A 21,863-nucleotide genomic window follows, 5' to 3' on the forward strand; every position below is an offset into this window, starting at 1 on the left:
GGTGTTAAAACTCTTATTATTGATGTCTTCAGTTATGATGATGCATGAAAAATTAAAAATCATGTTTATAAAAGCAACTTGTATGGTAATTATTTCACATCAGATTCCCTGATTAACACTACACAGTGTGCCTACTTTGCTCATCATATTAAAAATCAGAGTTACCAGAAGTATTCCTGCAAAGAAGGTGGTTGAATGCCAAACTTATCTGAAACAATATTGCCATAAAGACAGGTGTGTGCATTTTCCAGGAGAGCACAAACAATATAAAATTTTCCCACTGCACTCACATTCACTTTCAACTGGCTTTTAAAATCAATAAATTTAAAATAATTGGTGATATTACCAAACAACAACTCCACTGACACCCGAACTTCACTCATTGCCTGATTATATGAACTCATTTGTGGGGTCAAGTTCATGTTCCTAAATGGGGCCTGAAGGTGTACTCCCAAAGGATGTGCAGGATCCCCATATAGACAAAGTGGATCTCCATTGTAAAAGGCTACCCTACGCAAGTCGTTAACAACACCAGTTTCCTGTGGCATGGTGCTGTCATGGCGCTTCCCCTTAAATGGACCATGTAGATTTGCAATTAATCCATTTGGTATTACAATACTTTGAAATTTGATGCAATGCTTCTGCTTGTCCCCATTGTACATCACCCTTTGGTTTTGCTTTGGTCTCCCATACCACGCACAGTACCATCAATAAAGCCAAAACAATTGTTTAGTGGGGCACCTTGCTGATGCACAGCTTCAGCATACATGTGTAGCTGGTCTGGTTGTAAGAAGAACTGGTCCCAGCTATGTAGACGATAGTGATGATGTTCATAGATAAAATCTACAATGGTGTTGAAAATCAGGCAGAGCTCGGCTGGATTGCGTCCAAACCGAGGTACCATGTCCGTATAACGGTAAGGGCAAGCCAATCTCTTTAACAAGATACAAAGTCCCTCCATCCCACCACAAACTGTTCTCTGCTCACAAACAACTTTATCTGGTATCTCAAAACATTCTAGCAAAGCACCAAGGCCACCTTTTGCAAATCTTAACTCGGCTTGGCACTCAACAGTGCTCCACTCATCTTCGTCAAATTTTGAGAATTTCCAATACGGGAAGACAGGTCTTGAGGAATAAGCGAGTAGAAGTTCATCATCGTCAATCAAATCATAAGCATTAGCTGTTACCAAAGCATCATGGACAGCACTTAAGCCAGCCATAGTTCAGTAGAAACTTATCATTGTCATGGCCACCTCGCGACAGTAAACACGAAATAACTCAACATGAAAGCATGACGCAAGCGACACAAATTCTCACGAAATCTTATTTAATGGTCACTCGAAAAGGAAGATACCGACGTAAACTAAAGTGAAATATAATAAAGACACGTAGTGGGACATAAAAAACATTTCATTTCAGGTAAAACATCATTCGTACGTAAGTCTTACTTGTCAAATCCATCAGAATCCACCATCAGCATGTATTCAATTCTTCACACTTGCCCTCATGCAGGCAAATTAAGAAGCTAACTGCTTCGTGGTTGTTAAATTAATCCACCTTACCATGCTTACAATTTGTTCATTAAATTATTTCAGGCTGTTCGAGAATGAAAATGAAACGTCTCATTGCTACTGCTAAATCAGTTCAAAAAGACAACGCGACGGCGTCCTCGACCCAGTTTCTTGCGGAATCTACTTGCTGCGCGTGCCGTCCTGAAGAAGTCCCCGTCGTCATTGCTAAATCAACCTAATTTGCAACTGGCGAGATCAATTTGCAACTGTCACGAACAAACTGTAATTTTCAGTTCCGGTTCACTGTTGGACTATCTCTGAAGCATTTCAACTGCCGCTAAAAAAAATATGGTGAAGATTGGCTTATATCAATTGTAGAAAAACGACCTCGGTTCAAAAAGGGAGGAAATTTTGCCCTTGGGATAGTCTGCTGGAAGAAATTTGCAACCGGCGTAAACAAATTCCAATTTTCAGTTCCGGTTCATTGTTGGACTGTCTAGCGGATGATCTGTGAAACATTTCAACGGGCGCTAAAAAATGGCTTATATTAATTGCAGTCGCAACGTTGCTATATCTTTTTGTAACTCTAGGATTCCCTTCGCCGTTTTCAGGAAATATTTTAATGAAAATGCGGAGATAGACTTAGACTGGAAAGATTCAAAGTTTTTCTTTTCCACCCCAACGCTGTCAATTTCTTTATCAGTCTTTGAGCTGCTTTTTCATTTTTTGCAATTCTTCGAAATGTTCTAGATGTTTCTTTTTTTGACCACAACTGTAGAATGAAGTACACGCTGGCGCTTTACACTAATCATTTCCTTGGTTGCCCTCCGCTCTACGTCCGCGTTGGTGACAATTGCCACAGATAGTGTTGTAAGAGCCGACTCGTTGTGGCTCTACCACTTCCAACTCAAGTTCCCAAATATTCATTTCGATAGCTAGCTTACTGTCACTGAGACATTGCAGTTTGTGGGTTAATTGATCTTGTTTTGAGGTCTTCCAGTTGCTTATTTTGCCAAATTCTGAACCACTACTCGAGGGAAAAGCAAGAGTCTTTGGCTCCAAAGTTGAGCACATGCTTTTTCCACCAGGACGTAAATATATTTCGCGTTCGTTTCTGTCACCCTCTGCATGTTGCGATCCTAAACCTCCTTTTGCAACAGAAATAGCAAATCAGTTTCTCTCACTTTTAGTTCCACACTTCTGTACAGATCAGAACCACAGCTAACCGCATTTCTGCCATGTGTAAACATTCGGCGGGATCAATATTTATGTAACTTCTAAGTTGCAGATCTTTGTACGCGAGTCTCACTTGTTCAGCTTGAAGTTGTTTTAAATACAGAATCATTGTGGTGACCCTCTTGAGTAGCTCGTGATAATCATTGATTGCTTTATAATCATAAAAGCTCGCATATCTGTCGCCAAGGTATTGAACAAGAACCTGAAACATCTTTGTCGATGAATTGGTGCGGCGACTTTGACCAGCTCGGTTGCAATTTGCTCGGAGCAAACTGCCAATCAAATTACCAATGTCGCGACAGAAGTCTGCAAAGTTGTGCAGAAAAGAACATCCGGTTTGACTGTAGGCCCGTGAAGGTTTTCTTACGGTAAACACTAGTGACAGGAAAATGAGTATCATTGTTGATCAAGACATCTAAGAAAGGTATCCTGTGATCTATTTTCTTTTTCCATAGTGAAACTGATGTTGGGGTGCCTAGAGTTAATATAGTTGAGAAATAGTAATGCTTGATTCTCGGTATGAAATAAGCAAAAGGTATCATCAACATAACGTCTGTAAAACAATATCTCGGAGTCCTGGAAATTTTCCAGGATTTTCATGATGACCCATAAATAAATTAGATAGAACAGGGGCGAGTGGGGAGCCCATAGCTACACCATATATCTGGTCATAAAAAGAACCCTCATATAAAAATTGGGTCTGAGCGGTGGCTACGGAAAAAAGGTTCTTAAGTTCAGTGTTGCTTAACTTAAGATCAGGATTGCCGTCCAAATTCTTCAAGAGGTATGTTGGTAAGAAGACTCTCAACGTCAAAATAAACCATTAATTTACCATGCATAGTTAAACCTTGAATATCCTGGACAAAGGTAAAAGCGTCAGAGGTGCAATGTTCAATTGGAAGGTGCGGTGTTAGCAATTTGCACATATATTTGGCCAGGTTGTAGCTGTATGTTCCTATGGATGACACAATGGGGCGGATTGGCGGGATGGAGTTGTGTTCACACTCCTTGTGCATCTTTGGTAAGCCATAAATTTTTGCTGGTTGTGAACCTTTGCGATAAATGCTGTTGTTGACATCACTGTCAAAGTGACCACTTTTCTTTAATTTACGAAGAAGTCGTTGTAACTTGCCTTCTCTCAGGAGGGTGGGATCTTCCTTGATGGGTCGAAATTTGGACGTGTCACCAATGATTTTCAGGATGCCTTGGTCATAATCAGCACGATCTAAACCAAAAACCCCATTCCCTTTATCCGGCTTTAAGATGAAAATCTTATTGTTATTCCTCAGTTCCTTCAAAACTTGGTGCTTCTTGAGATCAGCGGTAGTTGGTCTGTATGAGGAAACTTAAGAATGTGCCAAATGAGGAAGGTCTGAGATAAGTTTTCCCGCTTGTGTGGTGTCCTTTAGATTATTGGCCATAGTGTGATTGATGAGTTCAAAGCAGGTAAAGACATCGGACGCGTTTATTCTTGGTGGACGGATGGAGTGCGTTAGACCAAATTTGAGAATGTCCAGTTGTTCCAACGTAAGGTTGTGATATAGTTAATTAGCATTTTGGTTTACACTATATATTCAACTCTGTGCTTTGTAATTTAAACTAAAGATGACAGAAGTTTCTGTCAAAACATGTTTTCAAATTTAAAAAGTGTTGTGTGGTTTCTTAGAATGTTGTAAAAATACCTAATAGAGTACTACCTGAAGTTACAAGCTGTTAGAGATTCACCCGAAAACTGAACGAATTAAAACCCCATGATTGCTGCTGATATTAATATTGTATAATGCCTTACATAGAGTAATATTAAATAAAAACACAAGAAACTTGAGAAGCTACAGAACTCCAACACATTCTGTAATATGGGACTTACTGAAACTAAGTAATAACCAGTTGAAGTGGGAAAGTTTTCTAAGAAAAGTGCAGTGAAAAAACTGCTCACCGCCATATTCCCAAAACAGGCACAAGATATGTACTAGTATTTAAGTTTGAAAATAGATATGGATAAGACATAGTCATTTTTTCTGACCAATCACTTGGATGGTTGTACAAGAATTTAGAGAATGCCTGCACTTTTGGAATAACTGGGAATAACATAATTAAGCCAGGTAAAGATAAAACAGAAATCCCAAAAACAAGGTACTGTATTAAAATTAATTTTTGGCTGTCAGAGATGTGCAACTTGTGCACAGTTTCATTGGCCTGCTGTTCTTCTGTCTGCATGTTCTTGTCACTGGTTAGACTCTTTGTAAATTTTTTTTTTTAAATTAGCCGCCAAGTCAGAAATAAAAAACGGTTCCGCTTGAGTGGGTGTGGTCCTAGCCAGAAGCTGTTCTTCCTTCAACACCGACAAATAAGTCTTAACCTTCAAAGAAGCCGCAGGATTTCCATAACCTGGTAACACAGAGTCCACCAGAGTCCGACCTGCCTGCAAGAAGATGGATCGCAACAAAGCCAAACGTTTAGGACACCAACAAGAGGTCTCTCTCTTCTGACCAAAGAAAGGACATAAATCCAAGAGGACAACGGCTTTCCCAAATTGATCTCTCCAGCTCAAAAAATTCACAACATCATCCGGTTCTGCTGTAGTAATATCCCTGCTCACAGCACCATTCGCCAAAAAAGCCGAGAATTCAAGTTCCATAAAGACTTTTGTTTGGCATAAGGTGTAGACTGCTTATGCCTGAAAAGGTCTAACTTCTGGGACTCGATCAGATGCAAATTCACTGGGGCCTTAAGGACCCCTGGAGTGTTCTCCAAAGCATGCCGACGCTGATACCCACAACGTTGACAAAAACGAAAGTTACAGTCATTGGGATACGCACAATGCGGACAGGCGACTAAAGCAACAAACAGTCTTGGGACCAAAGGTAAAGGCTGAAACAAGAAGAAAACAAAAGGGGAAAAGTCACTAAGGGCGGTTTAATATGTCCCACCAAGACAAAAAGTCCACAAATCCCAAGGCAGAGACACCGGCGTAAAACCTCGCTTGATAGGGGATAAAAGCGCATGCCACAACCCGCGTTTGGCCATCAATACCTTTCGCGCCGCCATAACATTTAGTATTGGCCATTAAGTGTGGGGGAGAGCCAAGATGGACGGCAGCGTTTTTGAGTAGTCCGTCCCGTGTAGCTCTCCGCTTCGTAATAAATGGCTGAAAAGGTAAGCGAATGCGACGAAAGTCCGCCCATCACTGGAGGGAAGAGAGTTGAAAGACCTAGTAGCAGCAGCTCGCCCGAAATTCCTCCAAATAAGACTGCAAAGACTACAGAGCACATGGTCGAGCATGCCGATCTGTTGAGTATCTGGATCGCACTGAACAACATACAACGGAACACTGACGAGCTTCTTAAAGAGAACAGAGCTTTGTGCAAGCAACACGAAGAACTGCAGAAGTCGCTAGAGTTCCACATCGATAAACTGGAAAAATTAGAGGCGGAGAATAACAAGCTGAAACAAGATGTGAGCTCGCTCAAGAAAGAAGTTCGCAAAGCAGAAGATGAAGTTGCCGACTTAAACGACGATCTAGATGGTCTTAAAAGCGATCTGGACACCGCTATATGCCAAATAGACGATTTAGAACAATACACTAGACAACATAATCTCGAAATTCACGGCATTCCTGAGTCTTCAGAAGAAAATCTGTCTGACAAGATCATCAAGCTTGGAAAGGTTCTCAATGTACATATTGTCAACAATGACATCGACATCTGTCATAGAATGGCTACGAGAAGATCTAACGGTGGTCCAAGACCAATCATTGTACAATTCAGACCATACAGAGCCAAGAATGAACTCTATAAATCCAAAAAGCACCTGAAGTCAGTAAGTCTAAACAACTATTTTCATAACGCAGGAGCTGTTTATATTAATGAGAACTTAACTAACTATAGGCGTGAACTGTTCGCTAAAGTAAGAAAAGTTAAAAAGATCAACAACTGGCATAGCGCCTGGACCACTGACGGCAAAATTTTCGTCAGGAAGTCCCAAAGCGATCAAGTACATAGAGTATATGAAGTCGAAGATTTGGACAATATTCGTTAGGTTATAATCAAATATTTTTCTTTCCCACCCTCTCCCACATGTAACATAACATTATTCAAACGTTCCCTTTCAAAACGCTCGCTTCCCTTTCGCTTCATCAATTAATTATTTAAATTTTGGCGGAGAGTTTTGTAGGAGGGTTTTGTCTCTTTTCAACATGCCTTTAAAAAATGGCACTTATTCCCTTCTATACAATAAGCTGCTTCGCAGTTTAATTAGTGTTTCTATTATGTTAAGTGTTAGTTGCCATAGTACACTTGTTGTACTCATCGTTATTTGTACCCGCCTTACTCAACGTATTGTAAATTGTTGTCAGCGCACCATCTGCACAAAACATTTCCATCGCAAGGCTAAACGCTATCGAACATTGCAAGCTGTGGTTCATGAATTACCTTAGAACGAAATTCATAAATCTAGTGTGTATATGACCTTAAATGCTGTTTCTCTTAATGCAAGAAGCCTCAACAAATTTATCAAAAGAAGAAAACTTTTCCGGTGGCTTCATATTAGAAAATTTGATGTAATTTTTCTGCAAGAGACGTACAGCGATGCTAGCTTGGAAAATTTTTGGCGAGCAGAATGGGGAGGCGACATTTTCTTTGCGCACGGCTCAAAACACAGTAGAGGTGTTATGATTCTTTTCAGTCCCTCGCTCAGTAAAGAGGTGGCGAATGTTACTGCGGATAAAAACGGCAGATTTATTATTTTAAACACCACCGTCAACGAAGACGAATTGTGCCTCGTTAATATTTATGCCCCAAACGACCAAAACCAGCAAATTTCATTTTTTCAGAAGATAACCGATTCTATTCGTGGCCAGCAAACTGACAAAATTCTTATTGGTGGAGATTTTAACTGCCCACTGTCCACTTCCAATAAATTTGGAGGTAAAGACATTCAATTCAAAAAGAGTGTAATACATTCGATCGACGAACTCCGTTGCAACTATGGCCTAGTCGATCCCTGGCGAGAACAACATCCACATGATACACACTTTACGTGGAGAAATAGCTCCGGGAAAATCAAATGTAGACTGGATTTCTGGCTCATCTCGAAGCATTTATTATGCCGCGTTTCGAAAACCGACATTTCCGCCTATCATGATTCAGATCACTCCCCTGTCACCATCTCAATCAAGCCTGAAGACAAACAAGAAGAAAGAGGCCCAGGCTACTGGAAATTTAATAATTCACTCTTAGAAAATGAAGATTTCGTCACAAAAATGAGCTTCATCATCAAACACGCCGCCCAAAAACACAAGGATGTTGCTGATAAAAGGTTATTTTGGGAAATGTTGAAAATGGAGATCCGGATATTTGCAATTCGTTTTGCGAAAAAGAAAGCCAACGTTGAAAGAAGTACGGAATTGAACCTCCTCCAAAAGCTAGAGAAAATCAACTCACGTATCGACGAAAACCCAGAAAATAGCTCCCTTGTAAACAAGGCTAGAAAACTCAAGATCGAATTAGATGAAATTGCCGTGCAAAAAACTAAAGGGTCTATTATCCGGAGTAGGGCTAGATGGTATGAATTAGGAGAAAAATGCAACAAATACTTTTTTAACTTAGAAAAAAGAAGTTATGTAAAGAAACATATAACAAAGCTGAAGACACCTGACGGTAGCACTGTAGAGGATCCAAAAACTATATTAACCGCCATGAAAAATTTTTACAATCAGCTTTACACCTCTCAAAACCAGCTTTCAGCTGAACGCTTTTCTACCTTTTTCGATTGTGCATCCTTACCAAAACTCGACAGCACAAAGCAAGACCTTTGCGAAGGTCTGATAACCGCAGAGGAATGCCTTGCCGCGTTGAAAACGTTTCAACCTAACAAGACTCCTGGCACAGATGGGTTAACAGCAGAATTTTACCTTCGTTTCTGGCCCGATGTTTCTGGTCCTTTGATAGACTGCTTCAATCACAGTGCCTCACTAGGAGAACTTTCTATCTCTCAGAGTCAAGGAATCATCTCCCTGATCCCAAAAAAAAATAAAGATCCTCTTCTGTTAAAAAATTGGCGCCCTATTTCTCTTCTAAACACAGACTACAAATTAGCAACCAAATGTATTGCGAAACGTTTAGAGAAAGTACTTCCGTACTTGATAAACGGTGATCAAACTGGGTACATCAAAGGTAGATTTATTGGTGAAAATATTCGCTTAATTTCGGATATAAGTGAACAATATGAAAACAAGGACGGAATGATACTTTTCCTTGACTTTGAAAAGGCCTTTGATTCTTTAGAATGGGACTTTCTCTTTAAAGTGCTTAACACTATGAATTTCGGTCCAAGTTTCCTCAACTGGATCAAAACGTTTTACACCAACATTTCTAGCTGTGTTGTAAATAATGGCTACTCGTCGGAATTTTTTTCTCTCCAAAGGGGTGTTAGACAGGGTTGTCCTCTTTCAGGCTTACTCTTTGTTCTAGCTGTGGAGCCACTCGCCCACCAAATAAGAATCGATGAATCAATCAAAGGACTTGAAAACGGAAATAAGATCACTAAACTCAGTATGTACGCTGACGACACCACCGCTTTCATTCGCGACGATTCATCCGCGGTGTCCCTACTAACTCTTCTCGATCAGTTCGGTGACCTTTCCGGCTTGAAAATCAATAAGTCTAAAACCGAGGGTCTTTGGCTTGGTCCTTTGAAAAGCCGATTAGGCAAAGAAGAACCTTTTGGCATTTCTTGGCCGAAGCAATACGTCATTGCACTTGGAATCGCTTTTCCTTATCATGTTCAGGTTGGGAATAAAATCAATTTCGACGAGAGGCTTGCCAAACTCAAAAAAGTTCTAATTACTTGGTCAAGTAGACATTTAACGATCTTAGGCAGAATTGCCATCGTCAAAAACTTAGCTCTCGCCAAACTTGTTTATAGTTGTTCCGTATTAAATGTTCCCAAAGAATTTGTAAAAGAAGTCAACAGCAATATCTTCTCTTTTATTTGGAAATTTAAGCCAGAAAAAGTCAAAAGAAAAACTCTGACCGGCCCAATAAGCCACGGCGGTCTTAATATGGTCAATTTTGCTGACGTTGTTAAATCGCTCAAGACTTTGTGGGTTAATCGTTACTGTCTAGCAAATGACCGCCATTGGTGTGCCCTCCTTGATTTGCTTTTAGGTAAGGTCGGTGGAACTCTCTTATTTCAATGTAACTACGATCTTAAATTACTCGACCTCAAAAATCTCTTTGTTTTTTATAAAGACGTTTTAGCTGTATGGCAAGAGCTCAATTCCAAAGACCCACGTAACGCAAATGAATACAAACAAGAAATCATTTGGAGCAATCGGTTTATAAAGATAAACGGAAAATCGTTTTATTATAGATAGACTCCAAATTTAAAGGTCTTTCTTGCCTTACTAGACAGCAAGATCAAATGTGAAAGACAAATAGCCATTAGAAATTCTAATTACGAAAAATATAGAGCTAAGTGGACCACTCTCAGCAACTACGATGCGTGAAGCACTTTAAGTATGAAAGTTGAGTAAGGGGAATCTTTTATTATCTCTTGTATGTGTGGGTGGGGTGCATGTGTGTGTATGTGTGTGTGTTGTGTTAGCATCGTATGCAGGATGACGTAGCACGTTTATTTATTTCGTAATTAGTTAAAAAGAATACAAGCAATGCAAGTACAATTTCTGTAAGTAGGTCAAGCAATGTAATGTAATGTAGTAATAGTAGTGTAACTCAAATAGTCATGTAACGTAGTATTGTTTGTATGTGTCGTTGCTATGAATTAAAAAAAAAAATTTAGTATTGGCCACCAAATTGGTAACAGAGAAAGCGGGGGAACCACTAATGTGACAACAGCCTTTTCCGATTGAAGGAAACGCAGCAAAGGAAAAATAGGAGAAATTGGTGGGAAAACATATGCGTTCACCACAATGCCATCACAGATCGAAAGATCTTGATTGAAAACATTCACACCTGAAGAGTGTTGTGAAGGATAGGGAGTAAAATGATGTTAAAGAGATCCTGACTTATTGCGATGGGTGTTAGAGTCTAACAACATTAAATCCAAATTATGGCCCCCAACCCCATTAAACTCCGATTGCACCATATCCCAACACAAAGGAGAAAGCATGGAGTCCGATCGCGAGAGTTTTCGAGAAAACCAGTCCACTGGATTGGACTCGGAAGGGACAAAAAACATAGCCAAAGAAATATTCACTTGTGTGACCAAATCGGAGATATGTTTTGCCACCTGAGTTAACTCATGCTAACACAGACCACACCCAGACCATGCCTCGAGAGCAACCTTGCTTTCAACCTGAACGTCAACTCTGAACGTCGTGTAGGAGAGATTTCAGAGCCCTAGAAACTGCAAACATTTTCTTGACATTGATATGTTTATCCTTTAGATCCTCATCCCAATAGACAACAATGGTGAACTCCGAGGAATTGAGGTGGAAAACCGCTTCCCAGCGAAAGAGAGAGGCGTTGCAGGAAACGGAAATTGCAACATGTCTCTCCTGTCTCCAAGGTATACACTTGTCCCAATTATCCAAAAACCTCCAAAACCGGATTTCCTTGCGTAACAGTGGAGAAGATTGCACCTCGCGCCCTCCAGCAGCTTTACCAATTGCGGCAGCCATCTCACTGATGTAAAACTTGGAAAGGAAAAGCGAAAAGCCCGAAAAGGCGAGGAAAAACGAGCTACATTTCCCCATAAAGCTTTAAATTGATTTCAAAAGCATGGAAGATTGATACCCAAGAATACTTTCTCTAAAGTGAGCAATTTTCACTCTTTTATCTTCTGGAACTACAAACGCCTGCTGCGAGGAATCCACAATCCTCATAACAAGCGTCAAAACACATTTCTTGATCCCAAGAAAATAACCAAAATGAACAAGAACCTTAGAAACAATAAATAATGCAGCCTCAGCAGAGTGGAAACTAAAATCTCTATCCTGCTGACTAATAAAGCGAGACCAGAACCCCACAGGGGTAAACAGTTCACCATTAAGGCAATCATCAATATACAACGAGCACGCCACCCCTAAATTTCTGAAGAAAACTGTTGGAGTAAGACCCACAGTCTGATAGACATAGGGGGAGTTCTTCCAACCAAAAGGAAGAGTAAAACAAACCAACCACCAACCTTGCCATTCAATTCCAAAATACTGCTGGGAATCTTCAGAAAGTAAAATATAATCATACCCCGATTTGGTATATACCACGCAAGCGAATAGTTCTTTTTGCGCGCGCTGATTGGCTAGCTCAGAGGTGATTAGCTACGTACTATTCACCTCCAAGCAGCCGAAGAGAAACAAGATGGCTTCCCGTTTTGCCACGGCTACTAAACAGAAAATTATTTCGATAAACGAGGCGGCTGTTAAAAAAAAAACACAAAAATGGCAACAAATTTTTGTATGACGGCATTAAATAGTAAGTTACTTAATCTTTTCAACCTCATATTCTAAGGCAAAAAATGAAAATACAATCCCTTGTTTACGAAAACTGCCGAGCACTAAAATTACAATGAAAACAATGAAACATCTGATATTTTTCAGCCTGCTTTCAATAACAAGACGAATTTCACAGAAAAATTGAAGAAATGACGCTGTAGGAACTAAACAAGTGGCTCCAAAAGTTTTATTTGCCTGGAAGAAAGTGAGATGGAACTTTCTACAATAAGAAACCGCTTAACGCGTGGCACACAAGATTTGAAAATTTCATACCATTTGTCGGTATATTGCGAGAAATAAAATACTTTTTTGGTCCGCTAGTTATTCAGCTTGTTTGGTATATACTAAAACAATTATTCACCTCAGTGTCGGTGAAAGTGATGGATATTTACTGAGCTGCAAATATCCATCACTATTCACTTTTACTTCAATTTTTGACATAAAAGAATTTCGATAAATTGGGCACAGCAGCACGGCAGCCAAAGAATCCAGAGAAAATGGGGTATCCACCATCTAGAGATGTAGAAACCTGGCGTCAATGCACAACCTGGGTTTTTGAGGCTCCACTAAAATGGGTAGAACTTTCCGAGGAGGCGAAACCTCGCCAACCCTTCCCCAAACACAAATGGCCCCAAATTCAATGCTCTGCAAAAGTGACTCAAATAAAACCCAAAAACGCCGAACAAGAATGGTGATTCTTGAATATTGTTGGAGGCGGGGAAGTGGTATCATAAGCTGTGCCCTTAAAAACCCCTCTGAATGGCTTGAGAAACGCTTAAATATTTATGCCTGAAGACACCCAATCCAGGACCTTCTTATCTTGATGGTAGCCCTCCAAAATTCTTTCCCATAAAGCCACGTGATGGCGTTACTTGCTGGCTCTAAAAGTTTCAGGATCCTGCAAAGGTAATGATTGGATATTGTGCTTATCACCAGAAAAAACTTGATCAACCTCTCTCAGGACTGTAGCAGTATCAGCCACTTGCTCTGAGCTCAGGGATCCATTCGAGAGCACCCATTGAATCCCCCTTGCGAAGCCCCGCTCCTCCACTTCTAAAGGCATGAAAACCCCAGCCTTTTCTGGAACTGACTTGAAATGCTTTTCCGGGGGCTACGAAAAACAAAAAAGGGGAGCGAAATAACTAAAGAGGGCCTAGTAAAATTTAACCCGAGCTCAGAGAAAGTGACTACTACTGCAACGCTCATTGAAGCAACAAGGCCATGTCCTGTGAGACAAAGCACTTGCGGGGTCACCTCACCACCTCCGTGTATGAAAATAAATAGATATATACCCAAGCAGAGAAGAAAACGCAAATATAGGTCAACCCAAAAAACACCTTTATTCGCCAAATCATTGACGTTTAGAATGACATGAACGTGCATAATGACCCGGCCGACCACAGAGCCAACATTTAATCGGCTGTAGACGTGGCTTTCCCTGATGGCGATAAGGAACCCAGTGCGGGCGGCCCATCAAACCTACAGGTCTGGCAGAGGGCTGATTTTTCAAAGCTTTCCCCGTCACCTTTGCGACCTTAGCCTCCTCCTTAGATGCCACCAATTTAATTAGGGTTGGTTGAAGAGATGGACTGCTAATCAAAGGACGACATTGTTGCAAGATCACAGAATAGCGGGTTGAACGCTCGTCACCCTTGCTTCTTGCCACATCCACCACCTCCTCAAGCGCTGCAATGGCCACGTAGGGATCAAAGACTCCGGATGGGCGGGCAATAACCAGTTGTAGAGTTGAAATCACTGAGTCTACCAAAGAAGTGTCTGCTTTGGGTTTTCAATCCTCCAGCTCCTTTTGAATTTTTTCCACTGATTTCCGAATCTGTGCAAACGAGAGCACAAAACAAAACGGGTAAGAAAATACACTCAGTCACAGTTCAGAGCCCAAGCCACTCTGGCAAAACACAAGTAAAAAATTCATCAATTTTGTAACAAATGTTCTATGCTGAATTTACATAGCGCTATCAGTCATAACAAATATATTAATAACATTTTATTTTGTCATGTAAACACTGGCAAGAGTCGCGTGAATAATTTGCAACCACTGTGCAGGCTCGTACAATATTGTGTTCCCTTTCCACATACCACCACGCCAGCATGTCACAATAGAATTCACAAACTACTGCACTGGTTTGTCACAGTTTGTTCACTTTTCACACACCACTACGCTGGCATGTCCCAATAAAATTCACAAACCACTGCACTGGTTCGTCACAAAGTTTGTTCACTTTTCACACACCACTGCAGAGGTATGTCACAATGATATTCACAAACCAACACGCTGGTTTGTTACAAACGCTTCGCACACTTTCTCACACCACTACGCTGGCATGTCGACATAATTCACAAAGTATAAAAAGCATGTTTGTCATAGAAGCAAAAATTGTCCACATACACACATGCCTTCACTGACACACATGCCTTCACTGGCATGTCACAATAATTCAAGCCCAGCCTGGCTCGGCACAATGTTTTTCTCGGATTTACACGGATTCCGAAGACATGACTAATTCTCGAGAGGGAAAAAACATGCAAAATAGAAAATAACCAGACCCAACTTGTTAACTCTCCCGCAGGCGCGTCCCAATGAAAACAAAAAAAAAACATACCCCAGGGACCGTCACGAATGAGTAACTAAACCAAACGCGTGGGACCAAACCTAAACCAAAAAACACCCACTCGCAAAAAAACGAAAACTCCACCCAGAAGAAAGAAACTGCCAAAATAAATACCTCTAGTTTGTCTCTACCAGTTTCCGTTTTCACCTTGTTGTTGAGGAGTGCTCCCCGTTGAGGTACATGTGTCGCAGCGCTCACCTCTCCCGAAGCCGGCGTCGACGCAGAATGTTCAGCATTCGGCTCTTCTGGAAAGGCCGCAGGAACGGCTACTGGAAGAGCTACTGGAATGGCTTGTGGTTGAACTTGTGGTTGAATCGCCTGCACAACGGTATTCACTTCTTCTGGAGAAGCTTGGGCCGGACACGCTGAAGCAGATGTGGTCATCTTATGCACCTTCTCGTTGAGGACTTGGCGAAAATGATACCTATGCATAATGGATAGGGTCTTATATAATGCTAATGACGTCACCAGGAGGGCTATGAATATTCAAGGGTTTGAATAACTTGAAATGATTAATGAAAATTGTACTCTAAGAATAGTCACTAGGATTATCCTCAATAAGAAACTTTCGATTGGTAAATGGTATACAAAATCACAGTAGCATTCATACAGGAAAAAGCTAGAAATATTTTCATGTGGGAAATACATGTTTTTGTTGACAGCTCACCCATGTGTCCTTGCTCGTTTGAATGATCCTGTGATAACCTGTTCTTATTTTTTTCATCATTGTTTTATTTCAGATAGCAATTTTGTCCTTTTTTCACTGAATCTGAACTGTCAGTGAGGCAAATGAAAATTGAGGTAATAATAATGATGATGGGAAGTGACAAATTCATTGCAAGAAATGTAGTTTGAGATTCTGCTAAAACAATCAGAACATAAAAAGGAAAGCATATTTGCAAATATATGCAAAACATTTTTGACATGGATAAGTGTAACCGAGAAGGACCGGCTAGACTGGCTTCAGATTGGGAAGAGCTTGGCTTTGCACTCGGATTTGTGGGCCCAGGTTCTGTACTAGGTTGGATTCCATCAGGAATTGCACTAGGTTCAATAGGGCTGTCTTTTGATATGGTTTTTGTTTGGTGTCTGTTTGAGTGATGTTTTGATCTAGGTCAAGTGGGGGTTGGGTTTCGGACTGGATTTAGTTAAGCAGGGTTTGGGCATTGCATCAGTCAGGCTTGGTTTTGGACTGTGTTGAGTAGGGGCAGATTTTGGACAAGGTGAGGCGTGGCTTGGTTTTGGACTAGTTGAAGGTGCATAGGGGTTTGGACTTGGGTGTTGATGGCTAGGCCTTGGAAATGATTTATTGTGGTGAGGTTTTGGACTAAGTAGAGTAGTGCTAGGGTTTGGACTGGGCCGCAGGATAGGGCTAGGTTTGGAGCTGGGATGGATGCGGTTAGCTTTTGAACTGGAATGGATGGGGTTGGAATTGGGATAGATAGGGCCAACTTTTGAAGTGGAAGGGGTGGGGTTAAGTTTTGAACTGGAATGGGTGGGAAGAAATTTTGAAGTGGAAGGGGTGGGGTTAGAATTGGGATGAGTAGGGTTAAGTTTTGAACTGGAATGGGTGGGGCTAACTTTTGAAGTGGAAGGGGTGGGGTTAGAATTGGGACGAGTGGGGTAAGTTTTGAACTGGAATGGGTGGGGCTAACTTTTGAAGTGGAAGGGGTGGAGTTAGCATTGGGACGGGTGGGGTTACGTTTTGAACTGGAATGGGTGGGGAAGACTTTTGAAGTGGATGGGGTGGGTTAGAACGTTTTTTAGAAGGTTGGAAGGGGTTTGTTTTTGTTTTTCAGTTGGGTTGGAAGGGTATTTTGACTGGATCTTGTAGGGCTAAGTTTTGCAGACTTGTTTAGTGGAATTGGAAGAGACAGACTCGGATTTATGGTGGGTGAAGGTAAGGGAGGCCAATCAGCATCAGCACTTGAAACATCGGCGGCAGCTGGGGGTAGGTCAGGCTTAGGTTGAGGAAAAGGTGAAGTGTTCATACAGAAGAGGATCCATCTGACAGGAATATCATTGTCCTTGTTAGTTAGGTGTATATTGTCATCCCTGTACACATTCCTGTTGTACAGGGATGACGGCAAATCATGGGTTAAACACTACCTGAAAAGGCTTCTTTGACCTGAAAATAAGTGAGTGAGTTAGTAACACATACTTGAGTCTGAAAATCATCGGATTAAGGTGAATAGTAGCAATTGGGCACTTCTAGTGTAGAATAAGTAAAATTTCCATGGTAGTTGCGGAAATGGTAGCTGCTGCTCTTGAAGAGAAGTATTTAGTTCAACAGAGAAGGGAGATATCAGTTACAGTTGAAGGGAAAGGCATATGGAGGACTCTATAAAGAATTGCTTCCGCAGTGTCACCGGGAATACCGGCATTTACCACCGTAGAACTGGGAAAGTAACTGGAAGCATACCTTTCCAAATTTTTCGTGATTGAACGGCCAAAAAGGATCACTATCTTGCCTTCTGTTTAGAAAAGGTAAAATGTATATTGGGCAGTAGCAATGAGCGAGGAAATATTATAACTACTAGTATCTGCATCTCAATCCCTGTCCACACTAATGCGTTTTCGAAAACCTCCGTTTTCTGTTTCTTGAAAACGGATAAAACGTTTTTCGTCCACACTAGCGTTTTTGCAGCGTTTTTGACCGTCCACACCACAGCCTCTGCTCGACCTTACTCTCTCCATACTGCGCATGCTTGAACTGAGTCCACGATGCTTTTAGTTGCAAATTATGGCTAAAACTACCAAGAAAAAGCCACTGGGAAAGAATCCGAACACTTTACTTTACATCCGAAAATTCTCTCGCCATTCTTCAGGGATGAAGATTCCACTGACGAAATTGTCCCAACAAGCGCTTGTTCTTCCTGGTCTAGTCCAAAATCGTCGTAGAGTGTACGGCTTTGGACGTGATCTTTGCCCAGTTTGCAAAGGTCCATCAACAAATGTTCACAGGAGATTCTGCCGTTTTCGCAAAATTAATGTATATAAATTAATAAGGGCAGCATTTAGCTCCAAGCAAGCAATCAAGGTTGAAATCAGGGCAAACAACATCAATGCCAGATATCCCGCCATGTTAGATTGATTGTTTATGCTTTTTACACTCAAGTGAAACTGGGACATGCCGATGCCAATACCTCCGTTTTCAAAAACCTCCACTCTAGAGAGCGTTTTCGAAAACCTCCGTTTTCACAGACATACTCCTCTGTTTTCAATCGTAATAGTGTGGACGGAAGGCGAAAATGGATAAAAAAGAATGCGTTTTCAAATGAAAACGCATTAGTGTGGACGGGGCCTCAGTTGCAAGCTATTAAAGTCATGCATAATTCAAAGGTATACTGAATGAACTCAATTCCTTGAACAGTTGGCGACAAAAACGTCGAGTGTTAATTGGGTACTCCCACATCTCGAACATACTTTTTGTGATTTTCTTGTAGTAGAATGCTTACTTTTCAGGATAGGCTATTTTAATAACAGGAAACACACCTTGAACTCATTCTTTTAACTTATTTGGGTAACCCTGTGCAATTCAGGGGAGAGAAACGCAGACATTTTTCAGAGAGAACACGCCTCCAAAACAACTAATTTTTGAATACTTACTTAGCATATTCACTTAACTAACGAAATGTGGGAACAGAAAACATATTTGTCTTCAGCATGACCAAAACAAAGGAAAAAATTGAAGCCAATTAAAAACGCTGCCATTTTACCTACTGAGCGAACGAAATTGTTGCTGTGAATCTTGATTTTCCCGCCAAGCTCATTTTCGGACCGGATGTGACGTCAATTTTTGTAGGGTGATTCAGATACAAAAAAGGTGCCAGGCGCTACAGTGTTCTCCCCCGCCCCTGGTCTTGCATAACTCAGTTTTACAGTATTGAATGCTACTTACACTACTTGCAGTAATTACGATACTTACATTGTTGACGATACTTATTAACTATACATAAAATATCTACTTGACTTACTTGACTTAGAAATCGATTTCTCAACTCTAGCTGAAACTGTTGTCTAATCGCAGGCTCTCTCAACTTGCTCTCCTCAAACCTGATGGTCCCCTCTTGCTTCTTGCCAGTGCTGTTCAATTTGAGTTTAGCTTTAGTTATTAAAAGATTGTGGTCGCTTCCCACATCAGCCCCCCTATGCGCTCTTGTATCTTGCACTGACCTCTTGAATTGAGACCTGACTGCCACATGATCAATCTGGTTCCGGTGCTGACCGTCTGGGGAGGTCCACGTGTACTTATGCACATCCTTATGACGGAACATGGTTGATGTTATAGCAAAGTTGTTATACGCACAAAAGGACACAAAGCGGTCGCCATTGTCATTCCTCTGGCATATTAGATGCTTCCCAACAATGCCACTCTCGCCCTCCTGTCTTTCTCCCACTTTAGCATTCCAGTCCCCCATCACCAAGAGCATGTCGTGCCTGGGAACTGTATCCAATACCTTCTGTAGTTGATCGTAGAAGGTCTCTTTTGCCTCGTCTTCTGCTTCATTGGTTGGGGCGTACACTTGAACAATCGTAGTCTTTATGAATTCAGAGTGAAATCTGGCTGTTATAATCCAGTCACTGACTGGTGCCCAGCTCTCCAGACACCCACTGGTGTAGATAAAATATCTACACTACATGCAAAAATAACGCTATGACTGGGTATGAATAATCACTAGTTACATCCAACAATACTTACAACACTATGCTAAGACAACTAACAATACTTTTTGATTACAAAAGAGCTACATTCTAAAACATTTTTTTCAACCATCAAAGTGTGCATAATTAAACGAGAAAAGCCCATTTGCAATAGTAACTAGACAGAGAATTTTTTTCAGTCGTGCTGTCTTTAAGAATTTTAAGTTTTTCTTGAATAAGCAGGAGAAAGTTCTGAAACTTTCATTCATCTCCACCTAGGCTTGTGCAGAAAATGCTATATTTTGTGATTAGTAAGCAATAGCTTAGTAGCTGCCAATGTTTTTTCCCGTCAAACCAGCTGTAAAGTATGTGGCTTGCAGATAATTTTATGATTTCGCTTGTTTTTTCGCACCAACAGTTTTTGGAACGGGGTCCAAAACTCGACTATGGTAACACAATTTATCAGTAAGTGGGTTAAAGTTTGCTCCGTGGCATTACACAAGGTACAAGTAACATCTTCTATTAAGGCATCACGATAAAGTTTGGTACGGGTTTAAAAACATTATGAATCACTTTGTATTGAAACACTATTATTTTCACCTCCTTGGTGACTGTAAATGGCATCAGATAGACCTTTTGGATAGTACTTTCTGTAAATTCGTGGCAAAGGATCTTGCTTTCAGCAGTAGGAGGATTGAAAACTCCTTTTATTTGTCAGTACTAGACCAACCTACCACAGAAAGACTGATTCACGTCTTTGTGTCGTCTAAACTGGACTACTGTAACAGTCTCTTGCATGGTCTCCTGGATAAAAAAATCTTGAAACTCCAACGTGTTCAGAACGCGGCTGCTCGACTGGTTACAAAAACAAGGAGAGTGGATCACATCACACAAATTCTCCGTAGGCTTCACTGGCTGCCGCTGCGCAAGCGTTCTATTTTAAAGATTTTACTCATTACCTATAAAGTTTTAAATGAACTTATTAATCTTCACCAACCATCAAGGCATCTTCGTTCTAACGCTAATGACCACTTGCGACTGCTCAAACCAATGTTCAGGACTAAGAATTATGGGGTCGCGCTTTTTTCCCTGGCCGAATAAAGTTAAAATTAGTTTATTTATCTCTTGGGTGTAGTGGACCGGGACAGTTAACACAGAAGCTGAGTAAACCAGTTTAGATAATCCGAGTGTTTTAACTATCTTGATCTTTCCGTAAAGCATTAGATTTCTTCTTTGCCAGGGGTTTAGCTTTTTTTCCAAGTTTTGTATTTTTTACCCGAAATTCAGACTATCAGCGGTTGCTTGGTTGTGAGAAAAGCATACGTCGAGGGCATTGATATATTCTGTTGGCCATTTGAATCTAAAAAGAGTGTCCTTTCTCTTTTTTCATTTGCCTAACCACATGGCCTCGGTTTTATTGGCGTTGGTTTCAAGACTGGAACATGAGTGGAATTCGTTTAACCATTCACAGAGTCAAGATCACGAATAAACACAGTCGTGTCGTCGGCTTATTGAGTTACTTTTATTTCACGCTTGTCGACCTTGATACCCTCTCATGGTGGAATCTTTTTTCAAAGTTCTGGGAAAGAGTTCTATACCAAGAACAAAAAGCGCGCCTGATAACGGGCAACCCTGTCTGACTCCCCGATGTAGGTTGAAAAAGACAGACGAGTGGCCGTTATTCAACGCACAGCTTGATACATTGTAGAAGATTTTCAACCAGTTTTAAATATCAGGGCAAAAGTTGAAAAGTCGAAGCGTTTCTAAGAGGTACTTCCACTCGATGGAGTCAAACGCTTTTTTAAAGTCCAAGAAGGTTGCAATACCGTTTTAATCGAGCTTGTCTGTATAATAGATTAAGTCATTGACAAGCCTTACGTTTTTGCCAATGTAACGACCTTTAACATAACCAGTTTGGTCGGGATTTATTAAAACTGGTAGAACTTTCTCTATTCTTTTAGGCCTGGTTTATACGTAATATTTTATAGCACCGAATCTAATTCTTATTTAAGTCGGCTTGACTCAAGAAAGTTCAGCATTTGATTTAAACGTCGCATTTAAAAGGGTCCCAAAGGGGGGTCCCTGGAGCCCTTGGGCCCTGAAATTTCTGCTGTGGAGTCCAGAGCCCTGATCCTTTATTGGCTGTGGAGCCCGGAGCCCAAAGACATTTTGCGCAGAGCCTGGAGCCCAGCATTTTCAAGTTTGATCATTCGAGTTCCCAGATTGCATTGAATTTTGATTACTGCCTTTTTGTGTTTGTTTGTGCGTGTTAACAGGCATAAAAAAACACAATCTGAAGAGAGGACAGTACATAATACAAGTATACGTGGTTATCTCAGTTTACAATGACATGCAACAACTTTATTTAGAGATTTAATGATAGCCT

At 40.9% G+C, this 21,863-nt stretch overlaps 1 protein-coding gene and 1 pseudogene across 1 annotated transcript; both read right to left on the reverse strand.

Annotated features, from left to right (window-relative positions):
* Positions 1-2,055: 2,055 nt before the first annotated feature.
* On the reverse strand, positions 2,056-2,960 carry LOC146489309 (uncharacterized; annotated as a pseudogene).
* Positions 2,961-3,504: 544 nt separating this feature from the next.
* Positions 3,505-5,797, reverse strand: LOC146489310 (uncharacterized). Its single transcript, XM_085110525.1, has 3 exons — positions 5,783-5,797; positions 5,038-5,171; positions 3,505-4,081 (listed from the first exon to the last, which is right to left on the reverse strand). Exons 1-3 carry the CDS (start codon positions 5,795-5,797, stop codon positions 3,505-3,507), a joined length of 726 nt encoding a protein of 241 aa, XP_084966651.1.
* Positions 5,798-21,863: the final 16,066 nt, after the last annotated feature.

This window comes from Pavona decussata, unplaced genomic scaffold (genome assembly GCF_977016875.1).
Source record: "Pavona decussata unplaced genomic scaffold, jaPavDecu1.1 SCAFFOLD_6, whole genome shotgun sequence".
Taxonomy (NCBI): Eukaryota; Metazoa; Cnidaria; class Anthozoa; order Scleractinia; family Agariciidae; genus Pavona; species Pavona decussata.